General features: G+C 30.0%; 1 protein-coding gene across 1 annotated transcript in view; it reads left to right on the top strand.

Moving 5' to 3' along the window:
• LOC130901965 (protein couch potato) overlaps nt 1-22,123 on the top strand; it is an 885,499-nt gene extending 863,376 nt beyond the window's left edge. Inside the window, exon 10 of the mRNA XM_057813694.1 lies at nt 4,270-22,123. Within this exon, the coding sequence (XP_057669677.1) occupies nt 4,270-4,302 (33 nt within the window). The 3' untranslated portion in view covers nt 4,303-22,123. The remainder of the gene's footprint in view (nt 1-4,269) is intronic.
• The last annotated feature ends 5,490 nt before the right edge of the window (nt 22,124-27,613 follow it).

The raw sequence follows: 27,613 nt of genomic DNA, 5'->3' as shown, positions 1-27,613 counted from the left end.
TAATATCGTGTACGAATTAGACGCCTCCGTGGACAGGAGTATCTCATTTAGCTAGGGGTTAGTTATTAATTTTTTCATCATGTTATCGTTTAACCTCTTTGGTCAGTTACAATAATCGACGTCAATAAATTATTTATTTCGGGTATGGCACTCCTGATATCACTGGGTATATTCTTTATATTCTTGTATCATATCACACTATATTTTGTGTTAAAAAAATGAAAACTTTCCTCAGTATAGATTAGTTTATTCATAAAAAATCTTAAAGGTAATTATCCAATCTTAAAACTGGTTTCTGAATTATAAGGATTTTAAATTCGTTTTGTATTCTAATTAAATCACATACAGTCAATTACTCTTTTTGCACGAAATCAACAAAACTTATAATTCTGGTTAATGATCAATCCAACCTCAAATTATTATTCTCACTTATCAGATCATTTCTTCAACATAAACTAATAATTTTTCAAGTTAATTCTGAATATTTCTTAGCTCTTGGCTATGGAATAATAATAAATTCTGCGTTTACCAAAAAAGTTTTTCAGAAACTCATTATTTGATTTAATGTATTCACAAATCATAACTATTGGCGTTCTCAAATATATATAAGTTCGTTTAATCCACTGTGGCAACTTTGAACACATGCTGACCACTGTTACCTGGATACATGCGTGAGATTCCCTCAAGATTCATGATGTCTTACAATGAGATTATCATTGATAACTTCTGGAAAGATAATGAAAACAAAACTTGTTAAAAAACTATAGAAATTAATAATAGAGGATGCACTGTGATTCAGTGTGAAAACAATTTCAAAAATATTTGTTCTAAACAACCAAAACAAAACGAAAGGGAAAGTGAAAAATCATATAAGAAGTCAATTGTCACTTTGTATTCCTCTAGCGTTCTCGATGAATAATTTGAGGGAATTCATGTAGTAAAGCATAGTCGTCGGAAATTACTCAAGGATTTTTGACTACCAATTTCCACATTCTACACAATATAAGCTAATATGCAGTCGCCACAACTGTTTGTACAGACAAAATGCCATAAATTGTTGTTTCTATTGATTTAACTATAGAGAAATAGTAAGAATCGAGCACCCAACAGTGAGTGGCAAGATGCTCGTCAATCATTCTTTTTCACATGAATGCGAAATACTTAGTTCCGTATTAAGAAGAGTATTTTCTCAAGTTCCTTTCAAGTAATCATAAGGATCTAATTATTGTTAAATTTCTACAGTTGAATGTTCAATTAACGGTTGAATGATAAACCCAGCGTAACGTTAACCAAAATTATTTCACGTTTTAGAGCGTGAAGTAGATGGTGATTAGGAAAAGAGAATATTGCGTTATTGAAAGTGACAAAGTTTTTCCAATAAAAGTATCAATACCAATTAAATAGTAGAAGGATAATTTATAGCTATTTAGCGATAATAAATTATTTGTTGAACTTGTTGTACTTGAAGAGCTCCTCACACGTTTTCGCTTTTAGATGGATTTGGTTGGTTTTTTGTTATTAGATTTTGTACACTCAAGCACTATTAAATTATAATTTCATTAAGTTTAGTATCAGTGAGTAAACACGATGAAGAGGAATCAGGTAATTTAACTTTTTAGGCAGATGAACTTAAAACAGCTTCAGAACTTGATATATTCGTCAAAGTTTCTGTTGAACATTTTGTTACTAAAAATATTTTTGAAACATCTATATGCACGATTTTTCCAGTTATAATTTTAGAAAATCACAAACAGTAGGGAAATGGTAGTATAGTTGAACTCTCAAAATTATGAAAATAATACGTTTTATAGAATAGATCTATCAGTAGGAAATCAAGAAATTTTTTCCCACTCTTTCATAATTCAACCTACAATGTTATTTTATTTTTTAATAGAATCTAGAGGAAATGATACTGGAAATAATTATTTTTATTTTTTTTTTTTATAATTAGACTATATTAAGGGAGTAGTTATTCACATCTTCTCACAGTTTTTAAACTACTGAAATAAGTTTACATTATTTCTTTTATGATAGAAATGACAGCCATATTTTGTAACCTTCAAGGTAGTAAAAAACTTTTGAATTTGGAGCATCATATCCACAGTAATTCGGGGAAGCATGAATAGCAAAATAAATAGCTTCTTTCAATTCCTAACGACTTTCCAATTTTGTTTAGTGTTGTGGAATTTGTAAACTACCAGAGAATCGAGTGCTAGACTCAAAAGATTTGAAATCAATTTCAAAAGTAGAATATTGACGATGTCGTGTTTCATCTTTCTAGTATACTATTCAAAACTTTCTGAAGGTGAATTCTACATTGCTCACATAATGACAGGTTCATTATACCTAGTCTAAAAAGAACTCCGTTCTATATTTTAGATACAAGATTTGGACCAAGGTCCTTAGAATAATTTTTTTCATAGTAACAATTCCAATATATTCGGGGGATAATTAGATATTATGAAATCAGTATATCTTAAAGTCTTCTAAATGTTGTAACTTTTTTCACCTTCCATTTCTGATTCTGATTAGTGAGCTAGTGAATAGACATTTTAGAGTAAAAAAATCTATTATCATAATAGACGCCAAAACTATGTTTCTCAATATTTATATTTGTTCATTATTTATCTTCTCAAATTTTTATATTTTCTTTTTCTGTTAGTGATGTTTCAAGAACACCAATATCTTAAGACCTGCAATTCTCTTAAATTAAATATTAATCAAATGAAGATTAAGTTGAATATTCAGTTTTTTACGTTTATCCAATATTCATAATTTTTCGGTGTTCAACTGCTTTTATGTGACCAAGTATTTTACCTTCAGTTTCTAAAGATGATAACTTGATGTAATGGTTTTAAATAGGGTATTTGAAATAATGATGTCTTTTTTTCAATACTTCAACGAACTAATTACAAACTTCGAACATTCGTCACTTGTCTCGACAGTTAGCTTAGACATTAAAACTATTTTTTGAATGTTAAGATATGTTTACAAGTATTGTGTTGACAAATGATTAGGAACGATAATTTGCTTTAGCTTTTTAAGAAACAGTGCGGAAACGAGTCATGAACCATACTGTCAAATATTTTTTGTGAAACTACACCAAGAATAAGTTCTAGTTTTGTTGTAGTTCTTGGATAAAAGACATAACATACTTCAGAAAAGTTTTTTTTTCCCTATTTCTTATGAAATTTCGGAGAATTGCCAATTAAATGAAAATATATATACTTTCACTTCAATTGAATGTAACTGTCTTCTTCTTTCAATTCATATCCACTAATGGATGTTCGCGATAACATTTTCCATAGCTTCTCTATATCTTGCGGTGTGTATTAAGGATTGTATATCGTGTAGCCCTGTCCACTGCCTGATGTTTCGCAGCCAAGATATTTTCTTCCTTCTGATCCCTCTCTTTCCTTCAATTTTACCTTCGATCAGTAGGTGCAAAAATTGATATTTGTTGTTTCGCATAATGTGTCCTGGATACGTCATTTTTCTCTTCTTAATTTATTCAAATAATTCACTTTTTTTGCCAATGCATCTCAGGATTTTTTTGATTTTTCACTGTAGCGGCACCTTAAGGATTCTGCGGTGCAGCCACATCTCGAAAGCCTCCAACTTTTCAATCGCAGTCGTTTTCAATGCCCAGCCTTCCATGCCGAAGACAAACACCGACCAAACGTAGCACTTCATGAACCTCAGTCGTAGGTTAAGATCAAAATCGGGACAAGTAAGCACTCTTCGAAACCTCAAGAATGCCTGTCGGGCTTGTTCAATATAACTTTGGAATTAATTATTGTAGAATTAATTATACGGCTCCAACCATTGTATTTTCAATTACATAGTTATGAAAAGCTGAATATATACAAAGTGTTCGAAACAAAAAAAAAGGTTTTTTTAATAAAGGTGCAATAGGTATACTTCTATTAGACTTCTGCAGATAATCTAAATAGTCTAGATTGTAACTCTAAAAGAAACCGAAATATCAGCAAATTATATCACTTTATAAACATATTTTCATATATTTTTTTGTATATATTTTCATAATGGAATAAAATAGAAATAATTTTATGCACATATCAATAGCTTCTTCACTTTGCACCCACACCTACGTCACTGGTGGTTGTAAAAAAATAGTACAAAAATATATAAGTAACTGAAATGTTTGACATCACTCGATACAACAAATTCTCTTTTCACCAAGTGTTCCTCTTCAGACGTTTATTCACTTGAAAAGCCTCATTTTTTTTCAATATTTTCTTTTTTTAGGGAACAAAAGGAGAAGAAACTGGACAATCTTAATTCGTACATGCCTCTAACTACTTGACAGCAACAAAACATGATGGTGATCACGGGACACTGCTGAAGGAGTCCAAGAAAATATAATAAAAAAAACAGAACCGGCTGTTGTTGCAACACTCTTATAGAGAATCCTCAAATCTATCTCTGTTGACCGTTGTAGTTATATTTAGAATTAAAAAATATCTTACAGTAATCCAAATGGTTCGCAAGTGATTCAAACTTGAATATTGACTTTCAACGGTCTTTAAGATCAATTAAACTGTTTGAGTGAATTTTAATGATATTTACATTTTAAAGCTGTTTGGATCTTTCCAACATTCCTGTCATGGAATACTTGCGAACCTACTTGATATACGTGATAAGTAAAAGTGAACTGCATCAAACTATTTGAGCAGGTTGCTTCAATACTTCATTTTCTTAATATATAAAATGAAATTAAGCTAAACCAAAGGTGCCCTAAAAGTTAAGTTTTATATTTTATTAGATTTTTCCAAGGTGTAAGTGAAGTTCTATTTTTTCAATACTAGAATAGTCAATACACTATCAATTTACAAATTTCTTGTTGAATATAGGGTGGTATCTCTAATAGAAGAAAGAAAATATCAATTTTATCCAAAAGTATATTTGGTCTGATTTTTTAACATATCAAGATGTGCTCATTATTTCGAGCTAACTTGTATAAACAATAATTACATAAGTTTCGAAAAATGAATATATAGTACTTTCCTTACACCAAGGATTGTTTCTCGAGCTTTCTTTACTAGTAGAACCTATTGATAATCATCTCAGAATAGTATTTATACTTTTTAATATATTTCTGATTTTAAATTTGTAGCAATAAACCAATGACTAAAGTAAAACCAAGCCAGCATAACACGTACATGGCAGGTGAAAAAAGCTTAATAAAAAAGCAGACATATCATTAATTTAAGCGTACCGCACCTGCCTCGTGTAGGAAAATTTCCTTGTCTATTATCAAAAAATAGTGAACTTGATATAGACGGTTATTGTTCTTTTTTAGTTTTTTCATGCTATGGCTTGAATTGAAAAATTGATAGAATTTTTTCTAGATAATATATAAAAAAACAAAAAAAAATAAATCTGCGTAAGTTAGTTCTAGTGAGTACATTGTTTTTTGATTTTAAACAAGACAAAGTAATAAGTTTCCTGAAATTTCTGCCTTTTCCATCTAAATGGCACGATAAATTAATATAAATAAACTCTCGTTTTCGAAATTTAATTTTTGATAATATTAAATATAGATAAAGCTTTTGCTTACTTCTAGAGATCTTTATTAGTAATATTGAGCATTTGTTATCTTGCAATCTCAAAAATGGATAATGCATGAAGTTATATTTAAGAGAAAACTTAGAAGTTTTATAGTTTTTAAGTGAATAAAATTATTGATATCTCAGCTTTTAGTTTGTGAGATGTAACAGTAAAGCAACGCTGATAGTTTCATCAGCTTAATATTTTTCTTAAAAATTTGTTCTATTCTATCCCACATCTACTGACATACACACACTTAATGATTGAATTTTGTAAATGAGCCGTTCGCTATTGTTTTGTATCCAGCACATGACAACAATCATTGAATATCATTTTGTCATTTGTATAATTAAATCATTTTCTTAATCTAATTACTTGACACTTAACAGTGGAAAATGAAGTTTCATTGTTTTCATAACAAAAAAACTCATATCATATAAAAAATATATCACGCATCGTTTTCTATGTAATCAATGTATTCGTTGATTTTGCTAAAACCGATAAGCACCTGATGGATAGACGGCGTGTGTGTTTTGGCACTCATCCCAAGTCAACAAGTTCGGACTAAAAAAAATTACTAACGCAATTATAATTTTTATTTCCTCGCGTAAAAAAAAAGACAAGTTTTTAACTTGATGTACATGTAGTTCAAAAATACTTTTCTCCATCAGAGAAAAATTTCTTACAAATTTAGCGAAATATCCATTGATTTTGAAGGCTCAAAAAATATGATACAAATCTGCGTTAACTTCTAGAAAACAAACTATCATTGTTCTGATTATTTCATCAATCGCTTTTTCAATACAATAACAAAACAATAAACGGTTAACAGTAAGAAACTATCATTTTTGTTCTACTGAATATGTTCACTTTTGTACCTTTTCATAGGATGTATGTACCTTTATTATAACACGAGAGATTAACAAAAGTTATTAATAACTCTGTCAATTAATTGTATATATAAAAAAATGTTAACTGATAACAATACATATCGACACTGGAAACAATACATATGTAACATTAACATAATTCCTAATATAAATTTTAATGTTGCATCCTTATGTGGTTTCTCTCTACTTGTTTTTTCATGATCTTCTTTCACGTGAACACTATTTTCTCCATAGATTCGCCTATATTTCGCACTATTTCTTCTATTATTCTACCAGCCACCTTAGTTGATTCATTCTTATCATATGTCCATACCAATTTAAAGCTCTTTATAATATGAATGTTTGTCATATATGCAAATGTGTAGATTTCTAATGCTGTCCTATATTATTTTGCCTCCTTTTTTCTAAATTGTTTCATTTTAATAGCACCAATTACGCTTTAATCATGTTAATGCTGCTTAGAATTAGATAGATTGAGATAATATGATACAAATGAAAACACAAGATATGGATAAATCGACAGAAGGTTTTAAAAAAGCTGTAGAAATACTAAATGCCTACCAAAACTAGATAACAGGTGATTTTTTACAAGTATATGAAGATTGAAATACAATTAGTAAATACAATAAAAGATGACTACAACCATATAAAAAAAGATGTATGTGTTCCAGAAACATAAATAAGTTTGATAGTGCTACATAATAATATAAATTTGGAAGAAAGATTGCTGTGAAAGTGGGAGATAAAACAAAAAAGGAAGCTGTCGACGCAATTATTAGATGAAAAATGATGAAGAAGAAAAAATAATACCGGATATGATGATATTGATGGGCGAAAAATAGCTGTCGACATAAAGGCAATATTATTTGAAAAATATAACGCCCCCGAGAGCAACAAACAAATGGACATTGGAACAAGAAACCTTAGAATGAATTAACTATTTCTACAATAATGCACGTTATATAGAAAATATACAAAACTAAAATTAAAGCAATTGAAATAAATTATTTGGAAAAAGAAAAATGAAGTGGCAAAAATTGAGCTGTTAATAACATATGATGAGACATGGAATGACCAGAAAAATAAGGGAAGTGGATAAACCAAGGAAAAAGTAAATAATATAATCAAGAAGGTTGACCTGAGAAAATAGGATATACTGTGAAAAAAAAAGAATTAGTCCGAGTTTCAGTTTGACACTTTCAAAAAGATTCAATAGTGGTCTCCAACATGTCACTTGAAGTTTTTTTAAATAATTTATTAAGGAAGGATAAGTACAATTTTTACATATAAGTTGAATTTCAAATGTTGCTTTGTAGAAAACTACACCATAAGTTGTCTAGATGATATTATATTTTGACTCGATATAGAATCTCTTGAAGTAATTTGCTTACTACTAGTCTATATCTACATTCAATATTCAATCTCCTATACTACTTACCAGTAGATCGTAATTCCAATCTATATTGAATATAATATCGTGCATATCGTGAATATCTATACGTAATTAAACTCTATGAATGAAAAGTACTGCAACATACTATGAAATATCAATTGTATTGCTTCCAGTGGCACATATATATCGAAAAAAATATATATAGTTCAAAAAAATATCTCTAATACTATAAGACATCACAGTTTAAAACTGAATAACTTTTGCTTACCTATGATAGAGCACATTATATTTCGAATAAACGATATCACTAACGATATTTTTCTGTCAACTATCGTGATAACAAAATAAAATATCTAAATTAAAAACTGAATCCGACCTGAAAATATGCTTTATATTTTAATATGGGTACATAACCCTTGGTTAACCAAAGTTTAAGTTAGAATAACCTTAATATGTATTTATTTAAGACAAGTTGTATTTTATATTTACTAATAGTTTGAATGTATTATTTTTGTATAATTTTATAATTTTTTACAACTGGTACATCAGTCAAAAAATGTATAATGTTGAATATTTTGTACATGGCGATTCAGACATTCATAAACAAAAAATTACAATCTATTTTTACTTAAAGAAATAAATATAAACAGTGATTCTTCTTATCGTTCGTTTTCTTTACTGATTCGCTGTGTACATATAATAATAATAAGTAGTTTATATTCTATGGTAGCATAGTGCTTTTTGTGTGAAGTTTATGTGATATATCTATTACTATCATTATAGGTGTATTTTTAGAATGGGATTTATATCCCTTAATAGGTAATCTCCACGGTAAGCAATCTATTTTTATGTAAAAAATTAAAAACGAGGTTTTGAAATATGTTTATAAAACAGCTAAAGAAACAATGAAAAATAACCATAAATAATTTTGGAAATATCTATCATCTGGTTATTATTGTCATAAAAGTATAATTTAAATCTGTTATATTTACTATCAACTTAAACGGCAAGGAAATCATTTTGATCCTACATTAAATCATTTATTTCAGTTTCATTACTCTAAAAGTAGGGAAACCTACTCTTGCGGGGGTAAAGATAAGGTATTAAGTTAGAAAATATAGTTTTTACATACATTTATAAAAAAAATTACAGCTCCAACGCTTCAAAGATAGAGAACATTTTGAATTTAGGATAGAAAAATCTCCTTCAATAGTTTTAATTAAAATCACATTGAATGATCTAAAAATATTTCATTCAACTTTACAACATGGTATGTAATGTTATGTGTTGTTACCCGCAATATCTTTGCAGCCGAATGTCAACAGTTATTATTCATTCCTTGACTTACTTCCATGATTTTTATATCATTTGAAGTTACCTGAAAAAATTTTTATTTATTGTCCGACGAATGGGCTTCTTATGCTGGAATTGATGATATAGTTACATCAGATAAAAGTTGTTAAAAAAGTGGTTTTCGACAAGGGCCACCGTTTCTAAGATATAACGTATGAAAAAATTGTAACCTACATGTGGAATACATGGCTTCTATCGTGTTACATGGTATGTTTATTTCACGGTCTACTGTAATAGTTTTTAAATTCAAACTATTGAATAATAACAAGTAATAATATTAGATAGGAATGATAAAAACGGTTTTAATTTAAAAACGCTTCTTTTCCTTCTTGTTCTTTTTTTATGTCGAAGGAAAATGAATTCCCTAAATAGCGTTCCATAATATTTCTTCTCGATAGTATCGAACGAATTAAACTCTATTGCTGATTCAATATTGGATGAAGAGTCGCATTAAGAGCTAATGTTGTCAGAGGTGGTTTGCATAATAAAAAATTCGGAAAATCGAAATTTTCCTCTATTAATTTTTTTATATATAATAAGGAAAAAGACGATATAAAACAACAACAACAAAACACTTACAAATTGTTTAATTTAGCTACATGTACATAATTAAAAGAACAAAAATATGTATTTACTTGTAATCTATCCGCAACCAGTCACATGAACGGAGAGGGTTTCGCAGAATCAAATGCAATGAAGAAATTAGATACAGAGTTCTAAGTAAACCAATACAATAATTTCATTGAACAGACACATACTTGAACCAGATACAAATATGTAACGAAGCAATTTCTGAGAAATATTTAATGGTTTTCGTTATAGACGTTCTGAGAAAAATAATCTTATTTTTATTTGAATTTATTCAAAATAACAAAAACCAGTTCGGATAATCGAACGTTTGGATAATTGACGTTCGGATAAACGAAGCTCTGCTGTATATGCAAGAGATTAAAACTTTAGTGCAGCCTCGTTCAATAATACATCCCTTTTCACAATTACATAAAATTTTGTGAGGAGTTCTTGATATGCCTTGGGTTTCAATGTTATTTCGATTAAGTCTCAATCCCAGTCTTTACGATGTGTATCACAATTTATCTAAGTAGCTAATTTTTTAAGAGCTGCGTACATTTGTCGAAAGGCTTTGTAAGAAATATTACTTTTTTGGTGGGAGTTCGAGTAATACCACTGAGTTACATCCTCATTAACAACAATTCTAATATTTGTTACATTGTTGTCCTGATATCCTGTTGTTTCAATCATATCGAGCATTAATTTCTTCCATTAACATGAAACTACCATAAATTTAGCGAATAAATATCAGTTATTATTTTAGTCGAAAACTTTGTTTGAGTCTTAGTATTTTATCTTATAACATATTCATCTAAAATAACGTGGAATGCTTCTTCATTACACCACAGAAGGCGGTGCCATTTTAAATAATGCTGTTTATCTTAATTATAATATTGGTATCAATATTCACTATTTGGAAATAATCATGAAAATCTGATTCTTGTTTTTTACGCATTCTCATTTCGTTTATTTAACTTGTTATAAAGATTGGATTTGTATACGTGGCGTATTACGAACATTACAAGTTTTTAGACTGTTAAATATATCTCAGAATCAGTGGCTCTAAGAGATTGATACGTTTTTTATAGTTAAGTATATGAATTACAATTTGTGTCTTATCTCGTTTTATGATAATATCTGATTTTATGATATATACTAATATTTGACCTTGAATAACTTCCTCTTCAAGTACAGGATCAAGATGAACTTATAATCTTAATTTATTTATATTCGTGTACAGAAACTTTTTTTAGCTTCCCTGCAGTTTTTAGAACTAATCTGACCGAACTGTACATTGTATCATTTATTTTGAGAAAGCTATATAAAACAAATAACATTTACATCAATATTCAAAGCTTGGAGAAAATTTTTTGCTCAAATTTAGAAATATACAAAAATACGTTGTCACGTCCTCCAAATTGTATCTTTTAATTCCAGCACAAACGAAATTAAATTGACTACCAAAACAATACGAAATATATTTCTATTTCTATCCCCTATAAATTTTTGAAACAGCGTATTTGTCTTTAAAGAATCGAACTTGAATAAAGTTATAAAATAAGATTCAGGCACCGCAAGTGCATTTTTCCGTATAACCAACAGATTCTTGTCGTGAGAACATATTAATATCAATGCGACGCGGCGGGTGTGGTGGCTATTTTGACGATATTATTAACACTGCCACCTCGGTAGCTACATCTCTGCTCCTTTCGAAAATACCATTTAAAAAAATGACCAATCTTCCGGAAATATCGGCTGAGAGAAACATTGCGTAGAAACTTTTTGATCGATTATGGATTAATTTATAACCATAATAATTTTCCTATACAGCTTCTTATAACGCTTCTGTTTCATTGTACGAAATATTGAATACTTAATGGATTGAAAAAAGGTTATTAATAATATTTTTAAAACAAATTAGGCTTAAATACATCTATTTTCATAACAGTAAAGCCACTTATAACATGTTGGCACGGAAGAGTAAGGAATATTTACATTTTGAATAATTGGTATAGTAGAAATACCGAAAGTTATAATAAACAAATTAGTATTTCTTGGAAGTTTTAACCAACTAAACCTCTTGAACTGTTAATGACGATGTAATTAATGTTTCTTTCTATTTTATTATAGTTCTACCTCGTTTTTTCATATAGTTATTAATGAAACTTATAAGTAGTCAGGTAGGCTAAAATTAGATATAAATTACTCTTTTTATATAATTAATTATAGATAGCGTACCGTGGTTCTAACTGCAGATAAAAAACATGTCGCTCTCCCATATCATTTTTACTAAAACAGATATCTCTGCCAGGTGTCTCAAAATATTTCTGTATTTTGATCTCGTTGATGGAAACAGAAGTTACCAATTTTGGTGAATATAATCAAAAGAGTACGGTGGAGTAAAAATTATGGGAAACAATTTATCCAAAAATTCGATTTGTGTTTCGACAATGAAAGGATTGTTTGACAAATATTTTGATTCTCTGGTTCCATACAGGGTTGTTTTTTACCTTCAAACGTATTTTTCTTATATGGACTGAAAGGGTAGATCGAAACAATTTTTATCATAAGTAAAAATATGTATAATAATGCAAATAGAATGGCTATGAAACCTTTTTGATCAGATGAAAAAATATTTAATTATTAAAAGTTTCTATGTGTTTTCACAGTGCATTATTATGATTATCAATTATCAAATAAAAGTCCTTGGTTTAAATACAAACAACTTGTTAAATCTAATATTATAGATTGATAGTCTCCCAGAAGGGGCTTTGCTGATATACTTGGATATGAAAGAGATATCTTACGATTTATCCTTTTTCTGATATTCTATCTGATGCAATATTACCTTTGTGTCTAATCTTTATGCCAATTACTGTTTTCCTCGGATAATAAATATCTTCGTCCTCACCATATTTATTAAGCAGACTTATTTTCAAAATTCAACACCTCTCTATTCATTTATAATAAACATGAACTTCCTCCTGCTCTTATGATGGATAAGTTTCTATAAATATAACTATTAAAGTATTTCAATTCAGTCTTTCACACAGAGGCTTCTAAAACTTCCAATAATGTCTGATATGTTATCACTAAAATGCATCATATAAATAGTACTACTTGGTTGCCCATTTCATATAAATGCTCGTTTTATGATACATACTTATTGAGGAGATGTTCAGAGATCCTAAAAACTTTAAATATGTCTGCAATTCACATTAAAAAATTTATATTTTTATTGATTATACGCAATAATTTCTTCAAATCCTACACTTCTTAGCAGAAAGTTTGGGGCTTCAATGTATGGAAAATAGGTATTTCTTATATGAACTTGTATTTCCACGCTCCCGTCTTCATTCTAGTTTTTCCAACGGTTGAAAATACTTCTTCTTAGTTACGCTCGTCAGTGCAGATAGTGTGAAAATGACCTCGAAAATTTGAGGTTACATCAGCAGAGACCATTGAATTCAACATCAATGCAGAAGAACTTTTAAAGCAGTGAATTTTGCGAACTATGAGAATCATTCAATTTCTTCAAAAGTATGTAATTAATTCACATATTCATCACTTGTAGTTACAAAAATTTAAAGTAAAAAATTAAATTGAAAAGAATGGTTGAATGTTCACTCTCTTGAAAACGGCTTATTTCACGGCAATATACTGACTTCTTTTTTTCTTCAATATTCCTCTTTTTTTCTTTCCTTAATAAAATTTTCAGAGTGCCATTTAGAAAAGATTTTGTTTTTTTGGTCCAATATAAGGATGACATGGAGCTACAAGAATACAGTTCTAAAAATTTATTGTTAGAAGACTGCGAATGGGCTATAAAATATCCTTACTTACTACTCCTGCAACTGTACTATGTATTGAGCAGAAAATGAAAATGAGAACTACGCTTCAAAAATATTTTTCCCAGTTATTTCACTAAAGCTTTACAATTCTTTTTTTTTTTCAAGCTATGATATGTCATGTTCCTTTTCCAGTTGCCATAAGCTGTTGAGGATCTAATTTAAAATAGAAATATTTTCCATAATAACATACATCTAACTGTTTTATTTACTTTCCCTTCTCAATTACGACATAGTTTTCACTAAAAAAATATTTGTGCTAACTCTGGCATTGTAAAGGTATACAAAAGTTATCAACAATCACAAATAATGAGAATTATTATTCTAGTTAACATTTTTAACCAATTTTAGTGCTTTAATAGTTGAAAAATGATTCAATCTACTCCTATCTTTCTATATACGAATTCGTTTACAATAGTATGGATAAAAACAAATCTTATCGTTAGTGCTAAGACAACCCTGTAGGTAAAATATTGAGATGCGAGTAGCGATTGTTCTGCGTTGAATTTCCGTCCAAACATGTCCAATTCTGGCGCATGTGCAGCTCAAAACGAGCTATAATGGGTATGGTGGGTGCGGATCGCGGGTGATCAGGCCAAGAAAACATACTGTATTTATGTTTACCGGCCGCTTTCGGGGACTATTATAAAACATATCAGCTTAATTATTGATAAATTATAATACCTGTTAATATGCAATCCGACCTTTATTAAATGTCGTCTTGTAACTGTGTTTTTTATCTTCAGAGTTAAGTGTAAAATTATATGTTCTTGTCAAATATATTGTGGGAAATATTTTGTAACCTTGATGTAAAACCTTAACAACTTCAAGATAGGACCAATATATAACTTTGCAAAAAAAATCAATACTACCAAACATAATAACCTAACTAACTCAGTTCCAATGCATTGAATACTAGAAGTACTCATTAACGAAATCATTGAGAGTCTAATTGGTGACCGCTCAAACCCTCCAAAATCGTGATTTACATGTACATCATGATATAAATCTTAATTAACAAAATAAAAGTTCCAATCTTGGTCGCCATCTCATTAATCCAAACAACCAGGCTTCAGATCGATACGATTTATGCGAATTCAAATAAAGAAGCTGGTATAAAATGACAGTTGGGTGATTATTTTATCTTCTGTATAATTTATTATAAAAAATATATTTTGCACCATCACCAACACCAACCACCTCTAATGTAGGTGAATTATTGGTGTAGAAGTTGTGCTTGGTGTTATTATTATTTTTTATTTCGCCTATATCATTACCTAATTTATTTATGTTATTTCACTATATCCCGTTCTAAAATTAAATTATATGGATTTCTATATAAATAAATAATTATTTCATAGTCAATTGCTTAATTGACGATATGTTAAGGTTATACAATTAGGGCTAAATGATGTGATAAAATTATCAACGGTTTTATAACTAGCCACAATCGCCTTCTCTGCTTTAGGTAATAGGTTTATAAAAAAAACCACTTTCTAAACATATCATGATCTGTGCCCCTTTGTCAAGTGACGTCTTAAATTTTAGCAATTAATAAATATAAAAAAAGATTTGATAATATTTAAGATATGATTATGAATTTACAATTTAAAGTTATGATAAAACAAATCTTTTAAAACTAGCTGTGTCCTCTTTTAAGGAAATTTTAAGAAAATGCGTTACTTAACATAAAGTATATTCGAATTTCATTGAACGTAGTTATTTACGTTAAAAAAATATAAAACTGCATGACTAGATGTGGACTTAAGAAAGTTTGCCAATATCCCTAAATCTGTTATTAGTATAAAATAAATATTTGAATAATATTTTTTATACCAATATTTGTGATCCGATAAACGGTTTCATCACAATGATTTATATAAAGTATTGGTATAAGAATATAAAGCTACATACAGTACTGATCAACAATCAGTAAAACGAACCGAGCAACAAACAGTTTTGATTACGACCAACCTAACAACCAACAGAACGTTCATGCTGCTTCCTTATTTTCCAGAGAGTAATAAAATATGGCAAAAACTTACAGGAGCAGTAGCATGTAGGTATTTATATTTATTGTTCGTTAACTGAGAAGAAAAAATTGCAATAAATTTTTCTCACGTGCATTTTGCTCTTAATTTTATTATAATTTCAATATCAATCGAATAATATTCTTTACACTTAATTTTGTACAAACAAAGCATTAAAAACTGATAGATAAAAACAGATCTGTTCGCCGGTTTGCCTTGACCTGTCCAAATTTACAAAATCTTTCGCCTGATTTTCCTTTGATATTGGATTAAAAAACTGTTAGGAGTTGCAAAATATCTTTTGAGACCCGCCCTAATGTTCCCATTTTCTTTCAATTTGATGTTCGGCGTAATGTATGAAACTTAGTAAATACGTTTACTGCAAACTTTAACTAGTGCAGGAATATTGCTTTATTTTTGCTAATTTAGCTTTCAGTTTTATTGCGTATAGAAGAAAATAATGAATATATTTCTACTAGGTCTTAAAAAGATTTAAATATTAGTCAACTTACAATAACATTGCCTATGTACACACTGCGCAAAATCTAGACATATTGACTAATATTTATCCAACTCAATTTGTTTATCACAACTAGTTCGATGTAAAATTATTTTTATTACAATTGAGTAATTCAACTCTGTGAAAACTACTTATCTTATTTAAACAAAAAAAGAATAAAATAATTCATATGTTCTACTAGAGCTTTCAGATTAGAGCGTCGTTTGTGTGGAATATTTACAATTAAATTGTTAATGTTGATAACGGAATGACTTTTCTCAAGGCGTACATATGCACTAAAAATAGAATCCAGATAATCATACATAATGAAGTGAGAGCCTATAGTTTCTAGATATAGAATGACAATTGGTTGTAGGATGTTATCATGGTACGACATACCTGCTAAGGAACCGTCCAGTAAAATGAAATCAGTTTTCGCATCAATACTGATACCTCCCAAAATTATGATCGTATCGACTTGATGAAAAGTTTATAGGGCCTGGTTCTCTTCGAACACGCACTCATATCGAGTCTTGATAAATTTCAAATCGAGATTCCTGCTAGACCAACTTCCGTTTCTCCATAGAATGTGTTCTTATGTTCAAACTAAGCGAGTTCCTCAATTTCCCTTCCAACTCTCAAATAGAATTTTCATATTTTCACCTAATTTGCTTGCATGTAATGTTCGATGTAATGACCTCAGCTGATACTTCATTTGGTGTTTAATGTGAATCTAAAAAGCAGAAACATTATGACTTCTCTTAGCTATCAATTACAAATAAGATCTTGTCCCGAATAAGAGACACCTATAGCCCGCGTCATTTCATCGTGAGTAAAATGCATTCAATCCCTCATTTCTAGTAGTGACTATCACAAACTGTAAAATCTAATGAAATCAACCAGTGGTGACAACGAACAATAGCAGTAAAGGAGACAGTACACATTGGCGTGTTTTGATTTATATTCCAAGGTGAAATAGATGGTTTTACTGATTTTCTCCGGCTTAGCTACAATATACATGGATTTTGCGTTGGTGTGTATTAGATCCAATTACAGAACTCACTTAAACTAATTCAACGTAGTAACCAAATGTTTTTCAAGGTTTTAAGGTATCATTTTATGTTTAGATATACATAGATTCAATTTAAGAAATATTATTTGTATGCTACTAGAAAAATATAGAATCCATATTTAGTGGGGTTCATCATGAGTCTGGCTAATCCTACAACAAGGCAGACCTCAATTATTGATGCAAATAAATGTTGAACAACATAAAAACGTCAATGATCATCAAATGAAATAAAACAACAAAGTGCATCTTATAAAGCAGCTGTTAAGAAGCTTGTATACATCAGAGTAATCAAATTAAGACACCTAGAAAGCCATTAAAATGAAATGAACGTAAAAAAATCAAATCAAAGTCAATAACATCTATTACAGTATTGATCTAGAGAAATACGATTTTCACTATACAAACAAAAACAGATCAGGTAGAGTTGATTAATATAATCTGAGACAACCCTATAATAAATAAACATGTCTTGTAGAAGTACTTTATGAGAATGAGAAAACTCATAACATCTAGGAATACTTTTATAGAAAAAAAAAAACTTAGAAAAATTTCGGACGTGAGATTTATATATCAAAGTATAATCTTGTGTTCACCCAGAAACAATTAGAAATTTTGAAGATAATGAAGGTAAATTCAAATATACTACTATTATTTAATAAAGGAATTAGTCAATTAAATGGGCAATAAAAACGCAATCTTAATGCTTGAAAATACGTAATAGCATTTTCTTAAAAACGTGATAATGCAGTGAATGGAATAAATTAAAAAATGAACTAACCGCAAAAAAATTATTTTAACAGCCGAATTGAAAACGCTTAACTCACTATTCACTTCATGATCAATAACAGCAAAATATTATGAATAAATTAAATTAATGTTGAATATTACACACGTTGAGTTGTTAACATAAAATATTGTTATCCTTAAATGGTAAGTTCGAAAAATTGTACGATATATTTTCGGAATTTATTGGAAAGTTCTTTATAATATATTCAATTAAAAATTGAAGTATATGTGTTACAGTTAAAATCCGTTTTAAGTTAAATCTAGTTTTGACAAAAGAAGATTAGTTTTCACAAACCCATTCCGTTAAGACTTGTTTTACTGGTCAAAACTAGTGTTGACCAGTACCCTCGGCGTTAAAACTAGTTATTTATATTTTTCACTAGGAAATACTAGTATTTACTAGTTTCTCAGTTGAAATTAGTTTTCAATGGAGAATTCTACTAATGGAAAACAGTGTTTCCAATCGAAAAATTGATTGTTTTAAAATTTTATTCTAATAGAATACTAAAAAGTTAGAATTTTTCATATTATTTTTCTTTGTACAAACCGCGATTAGTAACGCAAGATTTTTTTCAGGAGTATCTTACGAAACCTTGCCATCCACCTAAGTTGGTGGATGATTTGCTAAAAGATAAAATTGTATCTGGGACCCCATCCAATGGTAGAAATACCTCCGTACTTACAGTGTATTGAGAACTATAATACGGACTATAAATTTTATTTTAATTGACACTAGATTACACTACCCAATAAAAAGATGAAGTTACCTCTAGTTTGATTAGTAAAAACTAGTTTCAACTGGAGAGGTTGGTGAAAAATAGTTTTCCCTAGTCAAAACTAACATTGAAAACGGGCTTCAACTGTAACATAAGCATTACTAACGGGTAAAACAACTTATAATTTTGGTTTCGTTGTTTATTCAGACTCTGGTTTGTGAACCAATATCAGTTAATCAGAGGCTCTGCCTCGGTGGACTTGCCTTCAGATCCATCAGTGCTTGAAGTTTACCTAAACCCACAGTCAATATATACGTATAGCAGCTGAATATATTTCTAATTTCATTAGTTTCTTTGTCAGAATTTTCTAAATTCAACTTTTCTAATTACGTGTTCAATTATTGAAACGAAAACTCATTTTAAAACAAATATTCTTATTCTTAACTTTCTATGATACTTCGAGGTATTCATCTTGCAATTACATAAAACACTATTCATTAAATAAAGTAGATATTTCAAATTCATAATGTAATAAATCCAGTTAAATATGTTAGATAACATTTTCTTTCGCCGAAAAACTATATAACCTATATAAAGTTGTACAAATGTATATTATTTACAATATTAATGCAGCTTAACAATATTCAACATTAAATTGAACCTCTCATTTCATAAGGAACTTCAATAAAAAACAAATTGCTTATTTTACTGTATAATTTTATTGCAGTTCCTATTACATCCGCTGTGCTAACCACCTGCTAGCTTATCTAGTGCTGGTGGTTGTGTTACAAGCTAAACAGCTGCTAATATTATAGTATGTTTTATATAAGCAGTCATTACCGGCCACTATGTAGATTGGATGTGGATTAATAAGAAATATTTCATTTTAATAACGAGTACAGTTAGTTCAAATTTAATTGAGAAAAAAATGTAATTCAAGGCAACATCTGTCAGTATATAGATTGAAGTGTGTAAAAAGTCACATTTTACTGTTGTAAAAGTGAGTTTCCCAATAGCAGTAGTCTTATTTGTAAATTATAAATTTCCAAAAATCGATGAATAATATTTAAAATAGTTTAAGTATATAATTTCAGAAGTGGTATTTCTTAAATTTCTATTAGGGATATAAAGAAGATTTGGTAATTCTTTTGATCCCTGAATGTTTAAAACAAATCTTGAGATTTGGATGGAATTCAATTATTTCAGCAAATATTCAATATTCTCCAAATAGTAGATAATTTGTTTTTATTGCTGGTTGAGAATGATTCCAGAAAACATACAATTTCTTTTAATGGTTCAATAGATATTTTATTTATGAATACCATAGTAAATTAACTATTCCAAAGAAAATATGAATTTCTGATATAAACCAATGCTTTGGATCTTAAATTGAATGTAAAAAAGTTGTGTTTTGAAATCGTGTACAATTTCTTCAACATAATATGACTTTTCAGCATTATTATATATATCATATGATATATATCTTCATGAAATAGATGTCTGTCGATTTATTTATTGAAGTGAATCACTCCTCTTCTCCAATTTTTTTTGTTTTGTCCCCTGACATCTTTTTCTCTGGTTTCCTTATTCTCTAAGCCAGATTGCAATCCATTCAGTCATTTTCCTGATCCTCTCCAATGTTTTCTCCTAATATCATCAGCCCAGCCTATTATAATATTTGTGCTTTGATGTACTTTATAATGTTCATCCTCTCCATTATATTTTGGAGATTTAAAGGGCAGCCCAGTCCGTGTCCTTTGAAAATAAATATAATCAGATCGAATGTCGGGTCGAATCTCCATGGACCTAGAGCTTTTAAGAAGAATAATTCGAATAGAAAATCATCCAAACCTTTTTTCTAACTAGGTAGTTTTTGATTTGTGTTCTTATGTATCCTCGTCTAACAATATCGATGTGCACATCGATAGTTTTAGCTTCAATGTGCTTAAAACATTGCTACCATCCCCTGTTTCTGCTCAACCCTATGTTTATTTCGCATTTTTCTTCTTCAGTTTCATGTATTTATTATTCTATTGGAAGCGGTTACCATTGATAGTACTATTACTTGAATTTTTGTTTTACTTCAACATTCGTTCTAGTACCTAATTATTTGAAAACGCGACAAAGATAAGAAATACAATTAGCATAAATTGGTGATAAAATTATCACTATTTGAATATATATTTTTGTTTAACTAAGTACAAATATATTCTCAAAAAACACGCAAAAATATTAATGGAACAAGTTGAATTGCACATATCAAATAAATTTTAAATTCTGTAACTTCTCAATACTTATTTGAACCAAAAATATGGAATACCCTCAAAGATGGTACCGAGACCTAAAATATTCTATAATATAAATAGACAGTTGCAGTTACTAATTTTGTTTCATTATTCTTAGTGAAATATGTAGGCCGCTTGAAATGATGCAGAAGAACGTGCAAGAAATTGCACGAAAGTTCTTAACGCCGCTTGACATGATGCAATGAGATGTGCAAGAAGTTGCATGGAATTTATTGCAAGATCAAAATAGTGTGCATAGACTATTATTTCCCATTTCTTGACATTAAGGCCGCTTGGCATGAAGCAATACAACGTGCAATGCATATTTCTTTCAATTGTTTCATGCAAGATCTCGCACTTGCAGCATTATCGGTTTTGTATCATTTTTATTGCGTGCAAGATGCAACTAGGGAGAAATCTAGTTACTTTTGCATAACAACCAACCAAATATTAGTCTTTGATCAGCTGACTTTTGTAAAACTAATTATCTCGACCGTGATAACAAATATGAGCAAAAACAAAATCGAAATAAAGTTAAATTATATAGGACCATTGTAATTCTTTTTTTTTACTAATCTCTTCTTCCTTAAATTCTATGGAACGATGGATTAACTTGGTTATATGCCTGATTTCCAGATAGGAGACTTCGGCATGCTACCCTATGGTATTGAATCTAATTTCATCTCCTCTCTTGCAACTTGTTTCATATTTTATTTTTGACATCTTATTATTGTTGTATTGTGTACTTTTTCCTTGATGTCTGCTTTTGAATATTTTTGCTGCTTACTAATAAGTTTTATGGTTTTTACCTACATTTATTATAGATGTAGAGCAAACTAGAGGAATATGTACAAAAGCATCATATTAAACATTTTGTAAGAATTATAGTATATTGGAATATAGTGCACAATTTTAAATAAATATTGATAACACTTTATGATATTATAGAAATTGAAGATACTTACCTTCCGAGCTAAATACATTTTAACAACACTACTGAGAAATTTTATTATGTGTTGGTTCTAAGTTAGGTTTTAGACACAACTCCGTGGTAATGATGATAAAAATGTGTAAAGCTAGTATAAGCATATATTGTAAAAAAAATGAAAATTAGATTATGTTCACAACTTAAAAAGCATTCATACTAAATTCATCAATTGAATGTCATTATTGATTGTTAAGAAAAGAAATGATCATTGATTGGTTTGGATGTTTATAATGGATTTTTATACTTTCCCTTTGAATAATTTGAATAATGACATTAATTTATATTATATTCACCTATCTACACAGTGGTCCAATGAATGGAGTTGAGGACTGTCAAAAAGTGTCCTCTAACCTTAGCCTTAGTAGTCCTGTATCGACCAGGGAATGCATATCTTTATATTAATATAATGAAATCTGTAGGCGTAAATAAACTTAGTTATATGTAAAATGTGTGGAAAAATTGTTGGTCTAGAATTTTAAGTACAATTGAACAATATATTGGGTACCGCATGACCTTGTTTCCCGGGTCTGTTATATTGTTGATACTAGTCAGATTAATCGTATTAATACCCACCCCACCATCTTGCCCCCTCTCTTATTCTGAAAGAAGCATTCCATACAAAGATTGTAATTTACCTGACAACGTACTTAGATTTAAAATAAACATTGTATAGGGTCCAAAAGATGGGAAATAAATATGTATTACATGTTTTTGTCTATATCTTTTCAAACCTTCCATTTTCCAGTATGTGGACAAATAAATAATGAACATTTTGTTGATACAACAAAATACGAGTGGAGTTTGAGGGATGACTGACTTGTCATAGGTTAACAACCCTTTCACTTCGGTGATAATATTGTTAATTTCCGCCCTTGTTTCTGATGACACATCTAAAAAAGATTACATAAGAAAGCAACCAGATCAATATTAAAAAATGCATATTGATAAGCTTCGGCCTCTTTCAATTCAACCTCTAGAAGACGTGATAACTTGAAATTCACATGAGGTCCATCCATTGATATTTGAAGCAGTTTATTTAAAACAAGACCTTGCAAATGAACTATCAATAAATCGACAGCTTTTGCGAGATGTAAGAACACATAAGAAAAGTATCGATCCAGAGCCTGGTTCCTACCGCTATCCCAATTTCTACATTTTACTTAAGAAAACAAGGAAAAGTTACATAAATATTTGTAATTGGTACTATGCCTTCAAAAGTGGTCATATGAAATATATGAAATAATAAAAATTAATCATATAGTGAAATAATAATTTTAAAACAAAGTATAAAATTGAGCTATAGTCCAAAGCAATAGAAAGAAGTGTGAGCTGCTTTTATAACTAATGCAAGTAAGCAAATTAAACCAAAAGACTTTAGACCGATAATCTGTTTTTTCATTCTGAAAGTAATGGAAGGGCTATTGAATTTACATATAAAAAAACACAACTATAGAAACGGAAAGAAACAACTTAAGACTAATGTCATCAATTTGGCTCGTATATATATATATATATATATATATATATATATATATATATATATATATATATATAATTTATTTACTTGCAAGGTAAAACTATGATGACGCAGAAAACTCATCTAAAGAATCTATGCTCAAACATATATAACTAACAAATAACAAACAAATATTAAATGAATCCCAACTAATAAAACAAAAAATACACTAATAAGATTTATCGAATTGTGATTTTTCACCAACAATTATTTGTAGTTGTGGATTAATTTTACTTGTACCAATTATTAGAAGAAATTTAAGATGATAATCGGTCAATTTAGATCTGTAAACATTCTTTGTGTACTTCATCTTGGAAAAGGTTTTCTCACACATTTATGTAGTACCAAGAACAAAAACAACCCATTAGAAAATTTATCTATCGTCTACCACAAGACTTATGACCTCTATATTGTTTGTATTTATATGACGCTGACGTGCATACTTTCTGTCACAAACTACCGACCTTACTGGAGTCCTTGCCTCTAAAAAGCGAACTAGTTCTATGTGGCGATCTCAACATTGCTTATTCTAGTATGTGGGCTGGTCAAGAATGTCTTCAGTCAATTTTTGTTTTTTTTTTGGAATGATCATGCATATTACGGCACCAACCAAAATAACTAAGAGCAGTTCTAGTACTATAGATTATGTAAAGTCATCGTATATTCAGAATCCACCGACTGTACTGTCTTTAATTCAGGTCTCTCCGATCATAAAGCAGTGTTGACAAAATTTTCGGTAGAATCCAATATTACAAATGCTTCTCTCAAATTATGTCGTATCTTTGTGGTAAAAAGTTTTCAAAACTTCAAACACCGTTGTCAAACAACTTACTGAAACATGCTGTCTGTTGATGTGGACTAGTCTGCCATCCAATTCTTTTTCCCTCATGCGTATTAAAAATGAACAAAATAAACCCTGGTCCACTAAAGGTTTATGTATGTCTGCAAAGAACATGCGATCTTTATCTCATATAATGAAATTCTCGGATTCAAAAATTACGTGAAACTATACAGAAAAATGTATCATAAGACAATAAAAGCTGCCAAAGATATTTATTATGATAGGAGACTCGCCAATTTTCGTAATGTTTCTGAAGAAACATGGTTCATTGTAAAATATATAAGAAATAAGGCTTCTTCATCGAGCATAATCTCTACTTCTCCTGTTAACATTAATAATGACTGTGAATGTAGCCCAAAATTCATCAACTTCTATAACTCCTTCTCGTTTTCATATCTCCTTGATTCTAATGCTAACACAGTTTCTTCTTTATGCCTGTAGTTTTAGCAGAGCTTCGCAGTATAATTAATGATATCAAAAATAAATACTCATCTGGAATTGATGTTTTCGAGTCCATTCGATTGCACATTAAATCAACTTACCACTTTAATTAGCCTTTAATTTCAAAATGGCACTTTTCCCAATTGCCTTAAGATATATTTATATCTCTGCATAAAGGAGGACATAAAAAGCAAGCATCCAATTATTGCCCAATTGCACTCCTTCCCACGTTATGTAAGATCATAGGAAGATTAGTCAAAAAGAAGTTTTTATCATTTCTATTTAAATATAAAATAATTACTACCCATCAATTTGGGTTTTTAAGTAACAAATGCACAAATGATAGTATATTCTCCCTTTCGATTGTGTTAATCATAATATTTTAATTAATAAATTGCAGTACTACGGTTTCAGAGGAACACCTCTTGCACGGTTTAAGTCATACCTTACCAACAGAAATCAGCTTGTAAGGGTTGATACAACGATGTCTTTTTGCAAGTCAATAGTACCTTGAGCGAATAAAGCCTCAGTTCTAGGCACTATTTCGTTTGTCCTATTTATCAATGACATTGTCTATTTGGACATTAATGGTAAAATATGTCTTTTTGCAGACGATACTAGTTTGTCTTGGAGCAACCCTGTTCACACGGCACTTCATAGATCATATCTAGTGACGTAATCACCCTTAAATCATGGTGCGATTCTAATCTTCTCGGTCTCGAAAGTTTCTTAAACCAAAGTTCTATCATATAAAAATACATTGCAGCCTTTTATATTAAACAACACCACCATCGACGTCGTTGAGTCTGGAAAATTTAGGGGATGTTATGGACAATTCCTTGAAATGGGAGTTACATATTGCCGCCTTATCTAAAAAATTAAGTTCCCCTTGTTTTGAGCTAGGATCAGTTTCCAAAGAACTGAACTTATCCACCTCTTCAACAGATTATTATGCCCTTTTTGAGTCGCATCTTCGATATGAGTACGTGTGGTGCGATTCAATTTAAGCGATTCTATAAATTACAAAAGAGAGCTGTTAGATATTTACCCAGACTAAACAGCAGGGCTGACTGCTGCGACATCTTTAGAAGATTAAAAATTCTTACTGTTCCTTCCTTATTTATATTTGAATCCGTTTGTCTAATTAGTAAGCACGCTTCTCCAATTTCAGAAAGATCATTGCACGACTATCCAATTAAGAACGCGAAGCACGACCTTTATGAACCTACTCCACGTTCAGAATTAGTTAAGGGCACAATATTTTGCAATGCAAAAAATTCACAATCACTTGTCAATTGAAATCAAATCGATTTCATCTTTCCGCAATAATTTGAGGGCAATTTTACTGGAAAGTGCCTTTTACTCTGTAAACGACTTTTATTCTAATAATAATTTAGTTATTTTTATGTTTAGTTGTAGAGCAGGGTTTTAATGTCACAATCAAAAGGATTTTAAAAAAGCTTAATTTCATTCGCCATTACATCAAAGTATCGAACTGTATCTTTAAAGCACTCAAAGTTTCGACTGCAAAATCGATGGGAACTTCAGTCTCAGTATTGTGACTGAATGTTTCACATGTTTTAAAATATACGAAACATTTTTTTACGTAATTGCGATTCAAATAGAATTACTTTCTGCTTGAACGATTTGATATTGCTGAATATATCAGGGAAAAGTTTATTTTCTCGTTGCAACCTCAAATTCATATGATTGGTCAAATCGACATAGATTGCTAATTTCCACAGCCATTCACTATGTCCTAAATCGGCACAAGTGCGGTGCTTCTAATTCAATCTCTGCTCGAAGTTCAAGAAGGGCTTAACGACTTTTCCGCAACTAAGCCAACATACGGGAGTATGATCTGACAAGTCATTTTCTCCAATCTCTTGAATAAACTCTCGAAATTATGGGTGTCTTAGCCAGGTGCATTTGATGAAGTTAACTGATATGACTGGTTTTAGAAATTCAGACAAATTCAAACAGTTTCCGCACAAGGAATTTTGATGAATGATACAATGTAAGACTAATGGTTTTGAACTATCATAATTTTTACAACCCTTGACATAAGTGCGAGTACTCCTTTATTTTTTTACCACACATATTTTTGCCACCATCGGTGGTGGTAGATTTCAAGTTTTCCATCGAAAGCTCTTTTTATTAATAGCATTTTCATCTCTTTTGAAAATATCTGCCTCAGTTGTCGTGCCGTGAATATCAATATCAATATCAAGAAGTTCTTCATATACTTTATAACTTTTATCTATTCTACAAATAAAAATCAACATCTGAGCAGTTTCTGACACATCCGTTGACTTATCCAAGGCTGGAGAAAACCATTCAAGATGTCCATTTTCGTCAGACAGTTGAGATGATATATTTTCTGTGATGTCTTGCACTCTCCGAGCCACGGTGTTTGCTGACAGACACCTTTCAATAAATTAACCTTTTCGGAGCATATTTCTTCAGCTACTGCAATCAAGCATAATTTTAGCATTTCTTGATCGGTGAATGGTTTACCGTGTTTTGCTTTGGTAAACAAAGATTGCTACGATTTCAGTTCGCGCTTCAAAGCTTCAAATTTTTCCAACCGCAAACTTTCTAAATATTTAGAGCAATTTTGATGAATCGATTCATAGTGACGTTTAATGTTATATTCTTTGAGGACAGCTATGGTTTTATTACAAATTATTCATAGCGCCTCTTTACTGCACAGGCACATTCTCTTCCTTAGCATTTACCACGCAAACTCACTTGCAATGGTGTCCGGGCGCCGCTAAACTTTGTCGGAAATTACCTAGCCAGTACATGGCATCA

The sequence above is a fragment of the Diorhabda carinulata genome, chromosome X (assembly GCF_026250575.1).
Source record: "Diorhabda carinulata isolate Delta chromosome X, icDioCari1.1, whole genome shotgun sequence".
NCBI lineage: Eukaryota > Metazoa > Arthropoda > Insecta > Coleoptera > Chrysomelidae > Diorhabda > Diorhabda carinulata.
Note: the sequence above shows the minus strand (reverse complement) of the source record. Positions and strands in the feature narration are given on the sequence as shown.